This window comes from Engystomops pustulosus, chromosome 10 (assembly GCF_040894005.1).
Source record: "Engystomops pustulosus chromosome 10, aEngPut4.maternal, whole genome shotgun sequence".
Taxonomy (NCBI): Eukaryota; Metazoa; Chordata; class Amphibia; order Anura; family Leptodactylidae; genus Engystomops; species Engystomops pustulosus.
The window spans coordinates 52,506,326-52,524,565 of NC_092420.1; the positions used below are offsets into that span (position 1 = coordinate 52,506,326).

Sequence of the window (18,240 nt, forward strand, 5' to 3'; positions counted from 1 at the left end):
TGGCAGTCCAAAAAATATTTCAAACTAGAGGAGCAGGTAGGTGGCCCTCCAGAAAATTAAATACATAGAGTACTATAGCTAGAGCCCGTTGGCCCTGGCAAAAAATATCCAGTTTCCTCTGCTTTTGTGTACAAAGAGGAGGAGAATGAGGAGGAGGAGTGAGCTGCTTTTACCTGGTGGAGCTGCTTTTACGCTGTCATTCGAATGGCGTGTACGCTTATCGGTGATGATGCCACCAGCTGCACTGAAAACCCGCTCTGACAACACGCTAGCGGCAGGGCAGGCAAGAACCTCCAAGGCGTACAGCGCCAGTGCGTGCCACATGTCCAGCTTTGAAACCCAGTAGTTGTAGGGAGCTATGTGATCATTTAGTACGATAGTATGGTCAGCTACGTACTCCCTCACCATCTTTCTGTAAAGATCAGCCCTACTCTGCCGAGACTGGGGACAGGTGACAGTGTCTTGCTGGGGTGACATAAAACTGGCAAAGGCCTTGTAAAGCGTACACCTGCCAGTGCTGGACAAGCTGCCTGCTCGCCTACTCTCCCTCGCTACTTGTCCCGCAGAAGTACGCCCTCTGCCGCTAGCGCTGTCAGAAGGGAAAAACTGTTTCAGCTTGTGCACCAGGGCCTGCTGGTATTTATGCATTCTCACACTCCTGTCCTCTCCAGGGATGAGAGTGGAAAGATTTTGCTTGAACCGTGGGTCCAGGAGAGTGAATACCCAGTAATCGGTTCTGGAATAAATTCTTTGAATGCGAGGGTCACGAGATAGGCAGCCTAGCATGAAATCTGCCATATGCGCCAGAGTCCCAATGCGCAAGAATTCACTCCCCTCACTGGCCTGACTCTCCATTTCCTCCTCCTCCTCCTCTTCTTCTGCACATACAAGCTGAACAGTGAAGGACTGGGCAATACTCCCCTCTTCTGTCTTGCCAACATTCTCCTCCTCATCCTCCTCCACCTCCTTCCGACTTCATGCTGACCAGAGAGTTTTTCAACAGGCTAAGCAGCGGGATGGTGAGGCTGATGATGGCGGCATCGCCACTGACCATCTGTGTTGACTCCTCAAAGTTACTCAGCACCTGACAAATATCAGACATCCACGTCCACTCCTCATTGTAGACTTGAGGAAGCTGACTGACCTGACTACCAGTTCTGGTGGAAGTTGACATCTGGCAGTCTACAATCGCTCTGCGCGGCTAGTAAACTCTGGATAACATGGTTAATGTTGAATTCCACCTCGTGGGCACGTCGCACAACAATCGGTGAGTGGGTAGTTGGAGTCGGCGCTGCGCTGCCCCGAGAGTGGCAGCATCTGTGCTGGACTTTCTGAAATGCGCACAGATGCGGCGCACCTTCGTGAGCAAATCGGACAGATTGGGGTATGTCTTGAGGAACCGCTGAACTATGAGATTTAACACATGGGCCAGGCATGGCTCATGCGTCAGTCTGCCGACTTGCAGAGCCGCCACCAGGTTACTGCCGTTGTCACACACAACCATGCCTGGCTTTAGGTTCAGCGGTGCCAGCCACAGATCAGTCTGCGCCGTGATTCCCTGTTATAGCTCTTGGAAGGTGTGCCTTATTGCCAAGGCTCATCAGTTGGAGCACCGCCTGCTGTCGCTTAGCGACGGCACTGCTGCTGTGCCTAGAGCTACCGACTGATGGCGCCATGCCCATGGATGGTAATTTCGGAGGAGGAGGTAGAGGAGGGGTGGGAGGAGGAGGAGGCATAGTAGGCCTGAGAGACCTGGACTGAGGTAGGCTCCGCAATTCTCGGCGTCGGCAGTATATGATCAGCCCCAGGGTCAGACTCCGTCCCAGCCTCCACCAAGTTAACCCAATGTGCCGTCAGCAACATTTAGTGGCCCTGCCCGGCAGCACTCATCCACGTGTCCGTGGTCAGGTGGACCTTGTCAGAAACTGTGTCTGACACGTGCTGGTGCAGGGCTGGGACGGCACATCGGCAAAAGTAGAGGCGGCTGGGGACCGAATACCGAGGGGCGGCCGCCGCCATGAGGTTGCGAAAGCCCTCGGTCTCTACCAGCCTATAGGGCAGCATCTCCTTGCTGAGATGTGGATGTTGAGGGCTTGGGCGTGTGGGTGGGTTGCACTGTATTTCCTCTTGCGCTCCAGCGTCTTGGGTATAGAGACATGAAGACATTGATGGACGCTGTGGAGGATCGTGGAGGTGAAGGTGTGGCTTTTGCCTTTGAGGTATTTGTGCCGGGGTCCTGGGCAGGGGGCTGACTAGCAGAGGCAGCAAATGACACAGGGAAAAGAGCAGTGGTGGACCCGGCTGGAGGTGAACAGCCTTGGTTTCATTGAGTGGGGTGTTTAGCATTCATATGCCTGCGTATACTGGTGGTGGTTAAGCTAGTAGTGGTGGAACCCCTGCTGATCCTGGTGTGGCACAGGTTGCACACCACAGTCCGCCAGACATCCGGTGTTTCTTTAAAGAACCTCCAGACTTCAGAAAATCTAGCCCTCGCCATGGAAGCTTCACTACGTGGAACATTTGGCGCTGATGCACCAGCTCTGGCCCTGCCTCTCCATCTGGCCCCACCACTGCCTCTTCCAAACTTTTCTGGTATAGGACGGCCTATCAACCCAGCTTGGGTCTGTCACCTCATCATCCTCCGATCCCTCAGTCTGCTCCCCCCTTGGACTTCCTGCCCTGACAACAACTTCACCACGGTCAGACAACTGTGTCTCCTCATCGTCCAAAACCTCTTTACACACTTCTTCCACTACGTCAAGAAGGTCATCATGACCCACAGACTGGGACCGGTGGAAAACCTGGGCATCGGGAAAGAGCTCAGCAGCAACCGGACAAGTGGTTTGTGACTCTGGGAAGGGTCCAGAAAACAGTTCCTCAGAGTATGCCGGCTTAAATGCCAAATTTTCCTGGGAGGGGGCAGACTGGGGGGAAGGAGGTTGAGGTGGAGGAGCTGGAGGAGTGCTCACTTGGGTAACATGGGTGGACTGCGTGGAAGACTGACTGCTGGACATTGTCCGCAATCCACAACATCACCTGTTCGCACTGTTCTGGCCTCAACAGTGCTCTACCATGAGTCCCAGTAACTTGAGACAGGAAGCTAGGGAGTGTACCTCTGCGGCATTCCCCTGCTCCCTCATCAGCAGGTGGTGTCTCACCCCACCCAGGACCACGGCCTCTGACCCCTGCAGTAGTTGGACGCCCACGCCATCATCCTCTACCCCAACATTTTTGTTTTTTTGTGTTTTTTTATTTTTTGTGTTTTTTTGGTGTTTTTTTTTATTTTTTTATTGAACAAAACGTGCAGAAGAAATCACACAGCAACCACAGAAGATGATGATTGCTATGGCTTTTTTCTTACCTACACTGACAGCACACAACAGGATTTTGTGCTGTGCCTGGGACTTTCAGTTTTGAGAAAAAAAAATAAAATATTCGGCAGATTGGGCCTAATTCAATCAAACCCCTAATAAATTGTCCCACTTAGGTTTTTGAGATGGATATGTGTATCACTAAGAGCTAAATAGAACGTTCGCAAGTCTCCCTGCAAATTCCTCACAATATGGTACTAGCTGCACTACTAGTGCCAGCAAGCCCAGCCACAAGCAAATAAAAAAAAAATAAAATATAACGCTATTGTAGCCCTAAGAAGGGCTGTTGGGTTCTTGTAGAATCACTCCTGCCTAACACTATTCTAATAGAACACTCTAACGCTTTCCCTGACCAGCAGCAGCTCTATCAGAGAATGATCTGAGCAGCGCGGGCAGGGCCTAGTATATTCCAGGGTCACCTGATCAGGCCAGCCAACCACTGGTATCGACATGTAAGTGTACCACGTGATGCTGGGTGTAGTACAGAGTCTCTTGGCTTGTGATTGGCTCGTTTTCTGGCCGCCAAAAATCTAAACGCCGCGAGATGACATTTTCTCGAGCGGGCGAAATACTCGTCCGAGCACCGAGCAGTTGCGAGTATGCTAATGCTCGAACGGGCAGCAAGCCCGTATGTTCGCTCATCTCTAATCTGGATTTATCCAATTTTTCTTTAATTTCAATTCCATATTGTGTATTATTTTCCAGAAAGCTCTTAATCTGTTTATTCTCCATTATTTGATCTATGTACATAATAACTTTATTCATCCATGCTCTGAAGTTACCTAGCCCCTGCAAACCAAGAATCATGCTTCCTCCAAATGGGCCTAAATGCAAAGATACCATCTATTTTCCAGTCTGATTTAATAGTCTGCCATTTCTTATGCATCAAGTGTGCCAGTCTGTCTTTCACTTTTCCCAGAAGCCCACTTTTCAGTATTTCTACAATGTTATAGAATGCATATACTGCTCCCAACAGTCTCCCTACAGTCTCATTCAAGGGTTGTAAGTCTAATAATCGAAGTTACATTATTTGTGCAGAAAGAAACATATGCGCACATATATGGGATGGATAACCCACCCCCCCTTGTTGTGGCATTGTAACCACTTCTAATTTGGTTCTGGGTTATTTGGGATATTAACAAGGGAGGCAGAAAAAAAACATAGAGCAGCATTGGAAGCAAACAGATCTTTAACAGTGCTTTATAGCGCCCTGCATGCAGAATGGTATTTTTTTTTTCCATATGTTAAGCTTATGCCCAATTATTACTATAGTTGACATCTTATTTAACATGGCTTAATATTGGGCTTTCCTGGAAATGTGTATCCCCAAATAGTTCAGAAATGTATCTTCCTCTATTTCCTATTTTTTAAAACCTGAAATACCTCAGGTCACCAGTTGAGAGGCAGGCAGATTTTTACCAGTTTAAAAATCCATATCTCTGAAATCCATATCCATATCCACATCTCTGAAATACCTCAAATACCCTACTTGTTGACCTTTGATTCCCCAAATAGAGCAACATGTCGGGTTTCCTGACAATTTCCGTTTTGCGCCACATTTAACAGGGGACTTTGGCGCACGCGATCGGATTTTGGCGCATCGGGGCCGGCTTGCACGTGACAGAAATCAGGGGCATGGCCGACGGACAACCCCACGGATTCGGACAACCTGCAAGATTTAACATTTAGAATTGTGTCGCAAGACATGCACTTTTGAGCACCGGGAAGAAGAAGGTGAACCTCGGCGGGGAAGCGACGGATGCAGGAACTCGGGCGCACTATCTTCATGAATCGCGTCGGACTTCATCCTGGCCGTACCCTCCGAATCGAGGATCGAGACTGGACCAGGTAAGTGAATTTGCCCCAATGTCTCCACAAACAGTTCACTTTAACCTGGACAGATTCATCTGGAGGTTGAAAAAAAGTCTGCAATGTTTTGTATTGTGGGTGAACTTGCAAAGTCCATGAATGATGGATGAAGTCCATCCATCATCTCCCTTTCACTGTCTGTAGTAACAAAACTGTTGGTTCCCTATTATACTGTTGTTCATTTTGAATAACTATGCTCCCAAAATTCTTAAACTTTTATCAAGCTTTTCATTTATACCAAAAAAAATGTATAACCCCCTTAGGCCCCCCCTGGTCATTTTCCAGACCAATGTGGAAATATTTACATATTTGCTATGAGAACCATTCATATTAATCTATCTGCCCAATCCAGTAGGCTGAGATTTTAAAATTCACCAGGCTATTATTACGTACTGTGTCAATTTTTACTATAAATAGTGAATGGTCAGATAATCCTTTGCTACCATAACTACCATTTGAACGTAGTGTAACTACTAGTTTTTTGAAAACACCATATTTGATCTAGAAAAAGTATTATGTGATTTTGAGTAGCCTGAGAACATTTTTTTCTCTATATCTCATGCCATCCAAAGTCCTCCACAATCAGTCCCAACTTGGAATTTTATGTGAACCAAAAACTTGTGCTACACTTCATGAAGAACAACAAAAATGATATGTATCTCCAAACTAATTTCTCTTAATGGCCCATCATTTATCCCTCGACAAATGGGTCTCTTGCAGGGCTAAAATATCAGGATTATGGTTACCAATAAGATTACATACTGCAATTCTCTTCATTCAGGAGTCCAAGCATCTATTCGCTCTTATAACTTGTTTTACTGTAATCATCTTTATCTTAAAACAGAATGTCGCAGGCAAACAAATGAATTTCTACAGAGTAAGATAACACTAACACATCTCCTGCAGGACCTTGTTATTACCAGGAATAGGACAGACAAATTAGCATCAATACTCAGATGTGTCAACTGGTCAAATCACCAGTAATAGAGCATCCCTTTAAAGGGAGCCTGTCATCACGGACCTGATGCAAAGACATACTCAGTACCAAGAGATTATTTTTTATTAGCCTGTCTGTCTTGGGCTTTAACCCCTTAAGGATGCAGCCAGTTTGTAGCTTAAAGGGGTTTTCTAAGTAAACAGAAGTTAGGCCCTACGAAAATGAAGTGTCCGATGGGGTCCGATCGATGACGGCGGCGCTCAGCAATTTCTGTCAGCTACATAGCACAGTGGTAGGATGCTAGTTCAAATCCTGACAAGTTTTTTTAGAAAGAATAAAACAAGTACTCTCGCACTCCAAAAGGGATAGCTTACCGTATATACTCGTGTATAAGCCGAGTTTTTCAGCACAAAAAAAATGTGCTGAAAAATGTCCCCTCGGCTTATACACGAGTCATACAGTCATAAAAAAATCTTTAAAAAATAATAAACTTATATACTCACCCTCTGGTGGCCCCGACCTGCAGCGTTGCTCCCCCGATGTCCGCGCGTGTCCTCTTCTGGCTTCGGCGCCCGTCTTCTGTCTTCACTAACTTCTTGCCGAGCGCCGCCATGTTTTTCCTCCAAGCGGCACCTAGTATGACATCAGCAGCGGCGCGTCATACTAGGTGCCGTCCAGGGGAGAACAATGGCGGCGCCCAGCACGAAGTTAGTGAAGACAGAAGACAGGCGCCGAAGCCAGAAGAGGACCCGCGCGGACATCGGGGGAGCAGCGCTGCAGGTCGGGGCCACCGGAGGGTGAGTATATAAGTTTATTATTTTCTTTTAATGCTGGGTTGGCTGTATATTACTGGGGGCAGTGCTGTATACTACGGGGGGAAGTGCTGTATACTACGGGGGGAAGTGCTGTATACTACTGCGGGCAGTGCTGTATACTACTGGGGGCAGTGCTGTATACCACTGGGTGCAGTGCTGTATACCACTGGGAGCAGTGCTGTATACCACTGGGGGCAGTGCTGTATACCACTGGGAACTGGCTGTATACTACTGGGGGCAAGCTGTATACCACTGGGGACTGGCTGTATACTACTGGGGGCAAGCTGTATACTACTAGGGGCTGCTGTATACTACTGGGGGCAGGCTGTATACATACTGGGGGGGTCTGTGACTAATGCATTTCCCACCCACGGCTTATACTCGAGTCAATAGGTTTTCCCAGTTTTGAGGGTAAAATTAGGGGTCTTGGCTTATACTCGGGCCGGCTTATACTCGAGTATATACAGTAAGTTGTAAAGGTTTAAACTCTAAAAGATGAATGTTTTTACATAAAATATATTAACAATGGCAGTAGGAGAAGGTGGAGGTAATCACTGCAAATTCTGTTTGTAGTTAAAACCCTTGGGAAATCTAGTTCTTAAGGTTAGGATCCAAAAAGATTCTCTACATCCATAAGTCAAATTAAAGAGGAGACTCTCCTGTTTAATATGACACCAGAATTGTGTTTCTACGTGCAAGGGTTCAGGAGATATAGGAGTTTGAAGTGTCTTACTGTGGATACTATAAAATATAACCTTTATTCACAGTTGCATTAAAAATAGACCACTACATGGTCAAACCCATTCAAAAAATGTGTCATTTACCACAATGCCCTGGAAAAGGAAGATATGAAAAATTCATATCAGCCCAGGGTCAATAAGGTGATATCAGACTCTAGGAAAAGATTGCTAAAGGGGTGTTTTCCAGAGAGGATATGATAGGGCACAAACCTACACTAATGCAGTCAGGCAGCCGGCTGGTCTAGGTGTATAGCTTTATTCGTCCCTACTCTCAGTGACAGCAACATTAATTCTATATCTTCGACCAAACGCGTTTCTAGTACTCCTATCATCAGGGGTCACATACATTCACTGTCATTCAAATATGATTTTATGAGACAGAGCGGCGTGGGCTCACGCTGTCGCATTGATATCAGCGGCAGCGAGTGAGGAAAAACACAGGGTATTTAATGTGGATTCCCCTCCCATAGGGCGTGCATTAGGTGACCACAGAACCAACCAACTTATGCCACGTCATTTAGTTCCACCCGCTGGGCAGGACATACGGCTCACCCCCGCTAGGCAACTGGAGGAACATAACCGCCGCCCATCAGAGATGAGGTAGCCGGAAAGTTCGCCCCCGCTACAGGTCACATGACTCCGGTCATGTGATCGGGCCGGAGGTCATGTGACTCCGGTCATGTGATCAGGCCGGAGTACAGCGTCACGTCACCATAGCAACCCCCGAACTGACTCCGAAGTGCCATACAGGGGCTCCAGGAGGGCGGCAGCAGCACCCTGCAATCCAGAGCAACCAGATCACCAAGGTAATGGCCGGCACTGAGGAGCTAACCTGCAGGCAGGGGAGACGGGGGATATCATCCGGCAGAAGGAGAACTACAACTGGGGTACCCAGATCCGACCTGTACTCTGCCAAAATATTGGTGCAGGTCTCCAGGTGAGGAGAAGGGTGAGCAGATACGGTCCAAGAGGCCAAACACCCCAATGGAACTGAGAGGTCCCAGACTGCCATGGAGGTCGACAGTCATCCCATATAAGGCCTTGGGGACAAGGAGTCTCCCAGGGCAGCCCGCCAGTCAAAAGGAAGGGGAGAGAAAAAAGGTGGTCAAAAGAAAATAGGGGTGGGAGTTGGGAATGGTACACCAGGTAAAAGCCAGTGCCTATGGAACAGCAGAGGGATCCACCAGATAGTGAGTAGGGATAAAGGCACTTGTCCATGGTGCCTGGCAGGAAACACTGTATTAACAAAAAATACATGCATATATAGACCCCAGTACAACACACGACTAGAGAGTGAGAAATGCAGAGTATAAAAACCACAAAGATAATGCAAAAATGTGAAATAATGTACAGGAGAGCAAGACAAGTCATGACATAATGCATGGGAAAACTAGAGACAAGGGATACATTTGATAGAGATCATGTGTCGATAAAGCTTGCAAAGGATAGGACATCATTGAGACCTCTCGGTGACACACAATACATTCTAAAAATCCATTGTGTCTCTTTGCGTAAAATCAGATTGTCCCAATCCCCTCCCCTTTTCGGGGGTCTCACCCATTCGATCGCCTGAAAACGTGCCAAGTTATAGTCGCCATCATGTTGTTCCCTGAAATGTTTGGCGATCGGGGTATCCTTGTTATTTTTGATGTCCCTAATGTGTTTCCTGATACTGTGTTTAAAAGGGCGAAAAGTTTTCCCAACATAGTTAAGGGGACATCCACAGGTCAGGAGGTAGACCACACCCGCTGTTTCACAGGTAACATGGTCCCTGATGTCATAGACCATTCCTGTGCTTACGCTCTTAAAAGTAGATCCCCTGGTAATATACGGGCAGGACTTACAGCTGCCACAGCTGAAGGTTCCCGGTCGTGGTCTACCTAACCAGGTCTGAGAGCGTTGGGCTGGTTCTAGATAACTGTGGACCAACCTGTCCTTTAAATTCTTACCCCTCCATGGTCCCTGGTTCCAAAGAAAGTGGAGGGCTTGGTTCAGGCCCGTCACAAAAGTATTCTGTCCAGGTATATACTTGTGTTTTGAGTCAGGTTGTTAATACCCGAGACAATCAGCCTCACCCTCAAAGGAGGGTATCCTTTATGGATTTTAGGCAACCCATAAAAGGTTGCCATAAGTGGAAATTTAGGTACCAGAAATTTCGCTTCCTCCTTGTCAATCAATCTCAGATTCAAGGCTTCCTGAACCAAGCCCTCCACTTTCTTTGGAACCAGGGACCATGGAGGGGTAAGAATTTAAAGGAGTGGTTGGTCCACAGTTATCTAGAACCAGACCAACGTTCTCAGACCTGGTTAGGTAGACCACGACCGGGAACCTTCAGCTGTGGCAGCTGTAAGTCCTGCCCGTATATTACCAGGGGATCTACTTTTAAGAGTGTAAGCACAGGAATGGTCTATGACATCAGGGACCATGTTACCTGTGAAACAGCGGGTGTGGTCTACCTCCTGACCTGTGGATGTCCCCTTAACTTTGTTGGGAAAACTTTTCGCCCTTTTAAACACCGTATCAGGGAACACATCAGGGACATCAAAAATAACAAGGATACCCCGATCGCCAAACATTTCAGGGAACAACATGATGGCGACTATAACTTGGCACGTTTCCAGGCGATTGAATGGGTGAGACCCCCGAAAAAGGGGAGGGGATTGGGACAATCTGATTTTACGCAAAGAGACACAATGGATTTTTAGAATGTATTGTGTGTCACCGAGAGGTCTCAATGATGTCCTATCCTTTGCAAGCTTTATCGACACATGATCTCCATCACATGTATCCCTTGTCTCTAGTTTTCCCATGCATTATGTCATGACTTGTCTTGCTCTCCTGTACATTATTTCATATTTTTGCATTATCTTTGCGGTTTTTATACTCTGCATTTCTCACTCTCTAGTTGTGTGTTGTACTGGGGTCTTTATATGCATGTATTGTTTGTTAATACAGTGTTTCCTGCCAGGCACCATGGACAAGTGTCTTTATCCCTACTCCCTATCTGGTGGATCCCTCTGCTGTTCCATAGGCACTGGCTTTTACCTGGTGTACCATTCCCAACTCCCACCCCTATTTTCTTTTGAACACCTTTTCTCTCTCCCCTTCCTTTGACTGGCGGGCTGCCCTGGGAGACTCCTTGTCCCCAAGGCCTTATATGGGCTGACTGTCGACCTCCATGGCAGTCTGGGACCTCTCGGTTCCATTGGGGTGTTTGGTCTCTTGGACCGTATCTGCTCACCCTTCTCCTCACCTGGAGACATGCACCAATTATTTGGCAGAGTGCAGGCGGATCTGGGTACCCCAGTTCTTGTTCTCCTTCTGCCGGATGATTGATATCCCCCATCTCCCCTGCCTGCGGGTTAGCTCCTCGGTGCCGGCCATTACCTTGGTGATCTGGTTGCTCTGGATTGCAGGGTGCTGCTGCTGCCCTCCTGGAGCCCCCGTATGGCACTTCGGGGTCAGTTTGGGGGTTGCTATGGTGACGTGGCGCTGTACTCCGGCCTGATCACATGACCGGAGTCACATGACCTCTGGCCCGATCACATGACCGATATGAATTTTTCATATCTTCCTTTTCTGCGGCATTGTGGGAAATGACACATTTTTTGAATGGGTTTGACCATGTAGTGGTCTATTTTTAATGCAACTGTGAATAAAGGTTATATTTTATAGTATCCACAGTCAGATCCCTCTTAATAGTATAAGTGAATCCTCTTTTTATTTGAGAGATCTCCAATTTTTTGTTATCACTATTGTATTTGTCAGTGAATTATAAGAGTTTGAAGTGTGTCTGCCCCAGCCTTTCAGCTGAAGGCAGAATATAGAAGAAGCTGCATGAGACTTCCACTTTGCAGAAGTACATACACCCTCTGCATCTGTGGCTGAACCTGGGAAAGGGTGATGGAATAATGTTGTATATACCTATAACATAATTTGGTAAAAGCACTATTTATTTATAAAATTTTAATTGGAAAAAAATACATATAATTGATAAGACTATCATATCAAGTTAAAGTCTCACATGTAATGAAAAAACAAAGTACAAACCGTTAACCCCTTAACGACCTGGCCATTTTTAGTTTTTTCATTTCCATTTTTCACTCCCCACCTTCAAAAATCTATAACTTTTTTATTTTTACATGTAAAGAGCTCTGTGACGGCTTGTTGTTGTTGAATTCACATCCTCAATTGATTACCTAAAGGAGTATTCCGGGAATATGAACGTCTGATACATTCATTTATTTATAGCATCATGGGTTTTTGTAACAAAACTCAATGTCATTAGTCACAAAATGGAGCTTAAATAGTTTGATTTAATGATTCACAAATGTTTATGGCCTCGCTAAAGTAGGCAGAGTTATCATCAAGGTGGCGACCACTAGAAACTACAAGTCCCAAGATCCTTTAGTTCTCAGTAACTCCTCCTACCTCTTATGTTCTGCTCCCAGTGATGATCTAACAGGTTTTCTTGCTCTGTTACCATAGTAACGATGTGTAAAACATAGTGGTGATCACATGACCTGCCCAGGCAGCTGCAGGACATGTGATGTGGACATGTGACCAGCGGCCATCTTCTGTCCTTTGTCTTCTCTGCGCGGGGGAAATCAATGGAGTGATTAAAGGGCCAGTAGAATTTTTCTGCTAAGGGGAGCAAAATTTTAAATAACAACTAATTACATATAAGCTTATATTTTAAGGACCCATTTGTATATGAATTATGCTGATTCCTGCAATACCCCTTTAATGATTGTTCTCTCTGACGTAGAGTAACTTTCATTTGGATATCAGGATCAAGATTAATGTCTGTTTATTTATCCTCTTTGGGTTTTCCAGTGGTTGAAGAAATGCCATTTCCTCCTGTTGTGATACCATTAGCATTTCCAAAAAGGTTTATACAAACAAACATAAAAAAGTAAAGTATATATAAAAAAAAATTATCTTAGTGTAAGTAAGCACTGGTTACAAAGGATGCATTTGTAAGACAACAGTAATATGTTGTGACTCAGGAGTACAAGATATCTAAATCAGGCAGGCACAAGCAGAAAAAGAGGAAAAAAGAGAAAAAAACAGCTTACCAAGAATAGCTTTTTGGGTTTGTCAAACTGTAATAAGGGAAACATTCTAAGCTTGTTGATGAGTGTTTTAGATAAATTGTGAGTTGTAAATTAACATTAAGAAATGCTGCATTCTCCGTGAATCCTGTATGGAAATTAATTAACAGAAAATGTAGGAAATTTATAATTGGTTGTATGTAGCTCCATCATCCATGACAATTTACACTCACCGGCCACTTTATTAGGTACACCATGCTATTAACAGGTTGGACCCCTTTTTGCCTTCAGAACTGCCTCAATTCTTCGTGGCATAGATTCAACGAGGTGCTGGAAGCCTTCCTCAGAGATTTTGGTCCATATTGACATGATGGCATCACACAGTTGCCGCAGATTTGTCGGCTGCACATCCATGATGCGAATCTCCCGTTCCACCACATCCCAAAGATGCTCTATTGGATTGAGATCTGGTGACTGTGGAGGCCATTTGAGTACAGTGAACTCATTGTCATGTTCAAGAAACCAGTCTCAGATGATTCCAGCTTTATGACATGGCGCATTATCCTGCTGAAAGTAGCCATCAGATGTTGGGTACATTGTGCTCATAAAGGGATGGACATGGTCAGCAACAATACACAGGTAGGCTGTGGCGTTGCAACGATGCTCAATTGGTACCAAGGGGCCCAAAGAGTGCCAGGAAAATATTCCCCACACCATGACACCACCACCACCAGCCTGAACCGTTGATACAAGGCAGGATGGATCCATGCTTTCATGTTGTTGACGCCAAATTCTGACCCTACCATCCGAATGTCGCAGCAGAAATCGAGACTCATCAGACCAGGCAACGTTTTTCCAGTCTTCTACTGTCCAATTTCGATGAGCGTGTGCAAATTGTAGCATCGGTTTCCTGTTCTTAGCTGAAAGGAGTGGCACCTGGTGTGGTCTTCTGCTGCTGTAGCCCATCTGCCTCAAAGTTCAACGTACTGTGTGTTCAGAGGTGCTCTTCTGCCTACCTTGGTTGTAACGGGTGGCGATTTGAGTCACTGTTGCCTTTCTATCAGCTCGAACCAGTCTGCCCATTCTCCTCTGACCTCTGGCATCAACAAGGCATTTCCGCCCACAGAACTGACGCTTACTGGATGTTTTTTCTTTTTCGGACCATTCTCTGTAAACCCTAGATATGGTTGTGCGTCAAAATCCCAGTAGATCAGCAGTTTCTGAAATACTCAGACCAGCCCTTCTGGCACCAACAACCATGCCACGTTCAAAGGCACTCAAATCACCTTTCTTCCCCATACTGATGCTCGGTTTGAACTGCAGGAGATTGTCTTGACCATGTCTACATGCCTAAATGCACTGAGTTGCCGCCATGTGATTGGCTGATTAGAAATTAAGTGTTAACGAGCAGTTGGACAGGTGTACCTAATAAAGTGGCCGATGAGTGTATGTGCAGTTGATATGTAAACCTGTTATTACAGGATGGGCACCTTTGCATGGAAAAGAGTATAGCTAGAGCCACTATTACAGTAAATTCTCCCATAAGCCACCTCTCTGAGACGACCATTTCTTTATCAATACTAGATTTTTCATGTCTCCAGCTATCCTATTTCTCATGAGATTGTCCTGTAAATGGGCCATAACAGTTATAATTCTTGAGGTGCTACTGCATGGGGGACTGAGAGGTTTGGATGTTAGATGCATAGTGTACCATGCCACATGTTATATGAAAAAAATGAGCAACATATAAATCTATTTTTTTATTTCCAGCTATCACCTGTGAACATGATGGTGTCTCATACAAAGATGGAGAGGTTGCTGAATTTACCTGTCCCCAAGGACAAAGACCAGAATCCGACTTTGGGCAGTGTTTTTATTATGGGTGGGGTCCACCACCTATTTGTCAGGGTAAGTGTGAATAGGTTAATAAGAAAATGCAGCTGCAATTTTAAAAAAAGATCTGCAATCTACAGTGCACAGGCATTGAACTGAATGCTCAATACCATTCACTTGAATGAGACTAAGGGCTCTTTCACTTTGGTGTTGGAGCTCAGCTTCATTTGCGCATCCGTTGCATTTTGTCTCCGTTGTGTCTTTGTTTTTCTTCCATTTTGTCTCCCTGATGCATCCATTTTGTGGACCCATAGACTTCTATTGCCTTCTGGGATCCGCATCAGGGAAAAAATAGGACATTTTTTTATGTGAAAATACCCACAGAAATAAATGGCTTTCTGAGGCATCCATGGGAATCACTGAACCACAGACATGAAAAACAACGCCAATGTGAAAGAGCCCTAAAACTTCAAAAACATTCCTCAATGTAAAGGATTGTGCTAATTACAATGTACTCTGGCTCCTCCAAACAACTGGCTGATGGGTTCCTGAAGTTAGACTCCATTGATCTAGCCATAATTCAGTTAAAATCCCTTGTATTCCCCTTTGTATTCCATGCTTTGAGGTGAAAGCTACTGAATTCTTACTCATTTTACTTCCCTTGATTTCCTAAGCCTAATATCCTTATACTTAAAGCGGTATTCTCATTTGTACATTCACATTCAATTTAATTCATATACCATGTATACATTTCTTTTACTGAATGTTATTAAACAATTTTTCTTGTGTAAACCCCTTAGCGCGGGCTCCAACGATTCACACTCAGTGCAGTACTAGTACGGCGCTGAGCAAATGCCGATTTGGCTCAGCGCCGTCTTCAGGGGGCGCCGTCCGTGTCTATGGCAGCCCAGAGGTCCGATCAGGACCCCTGGGCTGTCTGCAGGCAGTGCCTGCAAGATGAATTCTGTGAAGTCATCTTAAAGGCACAGTGTCAGCCTTCGCACATGCATAGGCTGACACAGCTAATATTATCTAAAGCTAATATTATCATAAAAAGTTTATTATCATAAAAAGCAATCAGATGATTGCTTGTTCATGTCCCTTGGTGGAACTAATAAAAAAAGTTTTAAAAAATGTTATTCAAAAGATAAATTAATATAAATGCCCATAAGCCCCATAACATATAATGCACAAAAAAGTCTAAATCATAACACAAAGTCCACATCACCACGTCCGTAACAACCCGTAGAATAAAAGTAAATAATTATTGTGAAAAAGGAGCAAAAAACACACACAAGGTGTCGATTCAGCTCACCCCCTTCCTGTTGCTCCGTCTCTGATACTGTGCAGGTGCTCGTGGATCAGTGTGAAGTCTGGAACACGAAAACGTAGTGGAAAGATTATCCCAGCACTTGCTCCACAGACTCGCAAGACATACGTAGTAAAGATTCTCTTTTATTGAATACACGAAATAAAACTGAGAACACGTATCCAAAGAGTCCAATACACAGACCTACGCGTTTCGGCGGTCACGCCTTATTCATGGTCTACTTCTCAGTGGTAAATACATGCTATTTAAAATAAACCATCATGTCATGTGACACTAGGTAACTCCCCTTCCCAGATCTCGTTATAGCCGGTAACGCCCACTAATCACATGATCTAGGAGGACACCGAAACAATACCTCTGGATGATCATAAGTATACAAATGATAAAATGGGTTTAAAACAATAGAATAAAATTCATTCATAACCTTACATAGAGAATTGTACGAGACGGATATTACAATCTTGCATGTAGATCCTACATCTGAAATAAATCTTAAATAGTTAGATACATGCAGATATATGTTGTAAACAAAATGTTAACGTTAACATTGATGTTAACACCCTTATGTTAACACCGTTGCTTCACTGAGTTAGATATATCAAAAGTTCTAGAAACAAGCATAAACGTACAATTATTGGGACATAGTAGTTAAATATATTATTTCTCGCTGAGTCAAGATACAGATAGAAAAACCAGTAGATACCATAAGGCCTCTGAAATACATCTGAAATAAATCTGAATTAGTTAGATACATACAGATATATGTTGTAAACACAATGTTAACATTAACATTTATGTTAACATCCTTATGTTAACACAGTCGCTTCACTGGGTCAGGTATATCAAAAAAAATCTAGAAACAAGCATAAATGTGTAATTATTGGGACATAGTAGCTAGATATATTATTTCTCGCTGAGTCAAGATGCAGGTAGAAAAAACAATAAATACCATAAGACCTCTATGTAACCTATCACGACTAACCAATCCGGTGAAGCAAGTCTATTTTGAGGGTGCACCTAAGATCCTGATTAGGGAATTCTTAGCCACCTATGATGTGAGGTGCTTAGTATGTGAAAATAAGGTTTTGCCTGATGTTCAGACCCTGTGGTTGGTTTGATTCGAGCAAGAACATCCAGAAACTCTATCTGTTTAATAACCTCCTCTTGACATCGCCCCCTCTGATTTTCTTATGTATCCTTTCGATCCCTTTCCATTTAAATCCTGTAGTACTTTTAGCGTGTTTCTCCCTAAAGTGACGGGATGATGCTGACACGTTCACGGAGGTATTAGATATGTCTGATAGATGTCTATGAATTCTCACTTTCAGCGGGCCAGATGTATGCCCTACATACTGCTTCTCACATAAAGAGCATTCCACAATGTAAATACAATTGCTACTATTACAGTTGATATATGTTTTGATATCATATGATTTCTTAGTGGTGCATGACGTAAATGTTTTCCCACTGTCTATGTATTCACATGCAGTGCATCTTAAATGTCCGCATTTGTAATTACCCGGATAATTCAACCAAGTGGATTGTGTGCTGGATTTCTCACTGAGAAACAGGGAAGGGGATAATTGGACACTCAGAGAGGGCGCTCTCTTAGAGACTATTTTAACCCCTTCGAATAAAATAGGTTCTAACTCGTGGTCCTGTTGTAAAATTGGGATACTCCGTTTAATTATGTTAGCAATTTTACTAAACTGGTTGCTATATGTGGTAGAAAAAATTAGGTTATTCTTTACATCTGATGTCTTGAGCTCTGTATGTTGTAGTAAGGAGTTTTGTCTTATCCTTCCGATTCTTCTTGTAGCCCTGTCAATGTCATTCCTTTTATACTTCCTTTGTTTAAGTCTATCAATAAACTGTTCTTTATGTACCTCAAAATCTTGTTCTCCTGTGCAGTTTCTTCTTAACATTGACATTTTTATGTACTTTGGGCAAAGAATGGAAGATGGCCAATTTAGATAATTTGAGCTGACATATACTTGTGGGATTCTCTGCAAGCTTACGGTACGTGGCTGTGTCCTGTAAAAGGGATTCATTAAGTTTCTTATATCATGTAGCATTTAAAACCACTACCGCTCCCCCTTTGTCAGCTCTCCTGACTACTATGTCGGTATGTTCTTTTAATTGTTTTAGGGCTAGCATCTCACCCTCAGTTAAATTCTGTCGTTTATTTCGACTAAGATTGGTCTCATTTTTGAGGCGTACTAATTCCCGCTCAACATACTCTTGAAATTTATCCATAGCTGGAGTTCTGGACATCAAAGGGTAAAAACCCT

At 44.4% G+C, this 18,240-nt stretch overlaps 1 protein-coding gene and 1 long non-coding RNA gene across 6 annotated transcripts in view; one reads left to right on the plus strand and one right to left on the minus strand.

Moving 5' to 3' along the window:
* Nucleotides 1-16,155, minus strand: part of LOC140105148 (uncharacterized) — a 94,832-nt gene extending 78,677 nt beyond the window's left edge. The window contains exons 1-2 of one of the 2 annotated variants that reach the window (XR_011850505.1): nt 16,133-16,155; nt 15,935-15,992 (exon numbers count right to left, since the gene is read on the minus strand). This is a non-coding gene — a long non-coding RNA (uncharacterized lncRNA). Of the gene's footprint in view, nt 1-15,934 lie in introns of both variants that reach the window. The other variant, XR_011850504.1, reaches the window with a different exon arrangement.
* Nucleotides 1-18,240, plus strand: part of LOC140105137 (complement factor H-related protein 5-like) — a 307,689-nt gene that overhangs the window by 202,204 nt on the left and 87,245 nt on the right. For all 4 annotated transcript variants that reach the window (XM_072129066.1, XM_072129065.1, XM_072129064.1 and 1 more), the window contains one exon: nt 14,557-14,694. In XM_072129066.1, the coding sequence (XP_071985167.1) occupies nt 14,557-14,694 (138 nt within the window). The remainder of the gene's footprint in view (nt 1-14,556; nt 14,695-18,240) is intronic.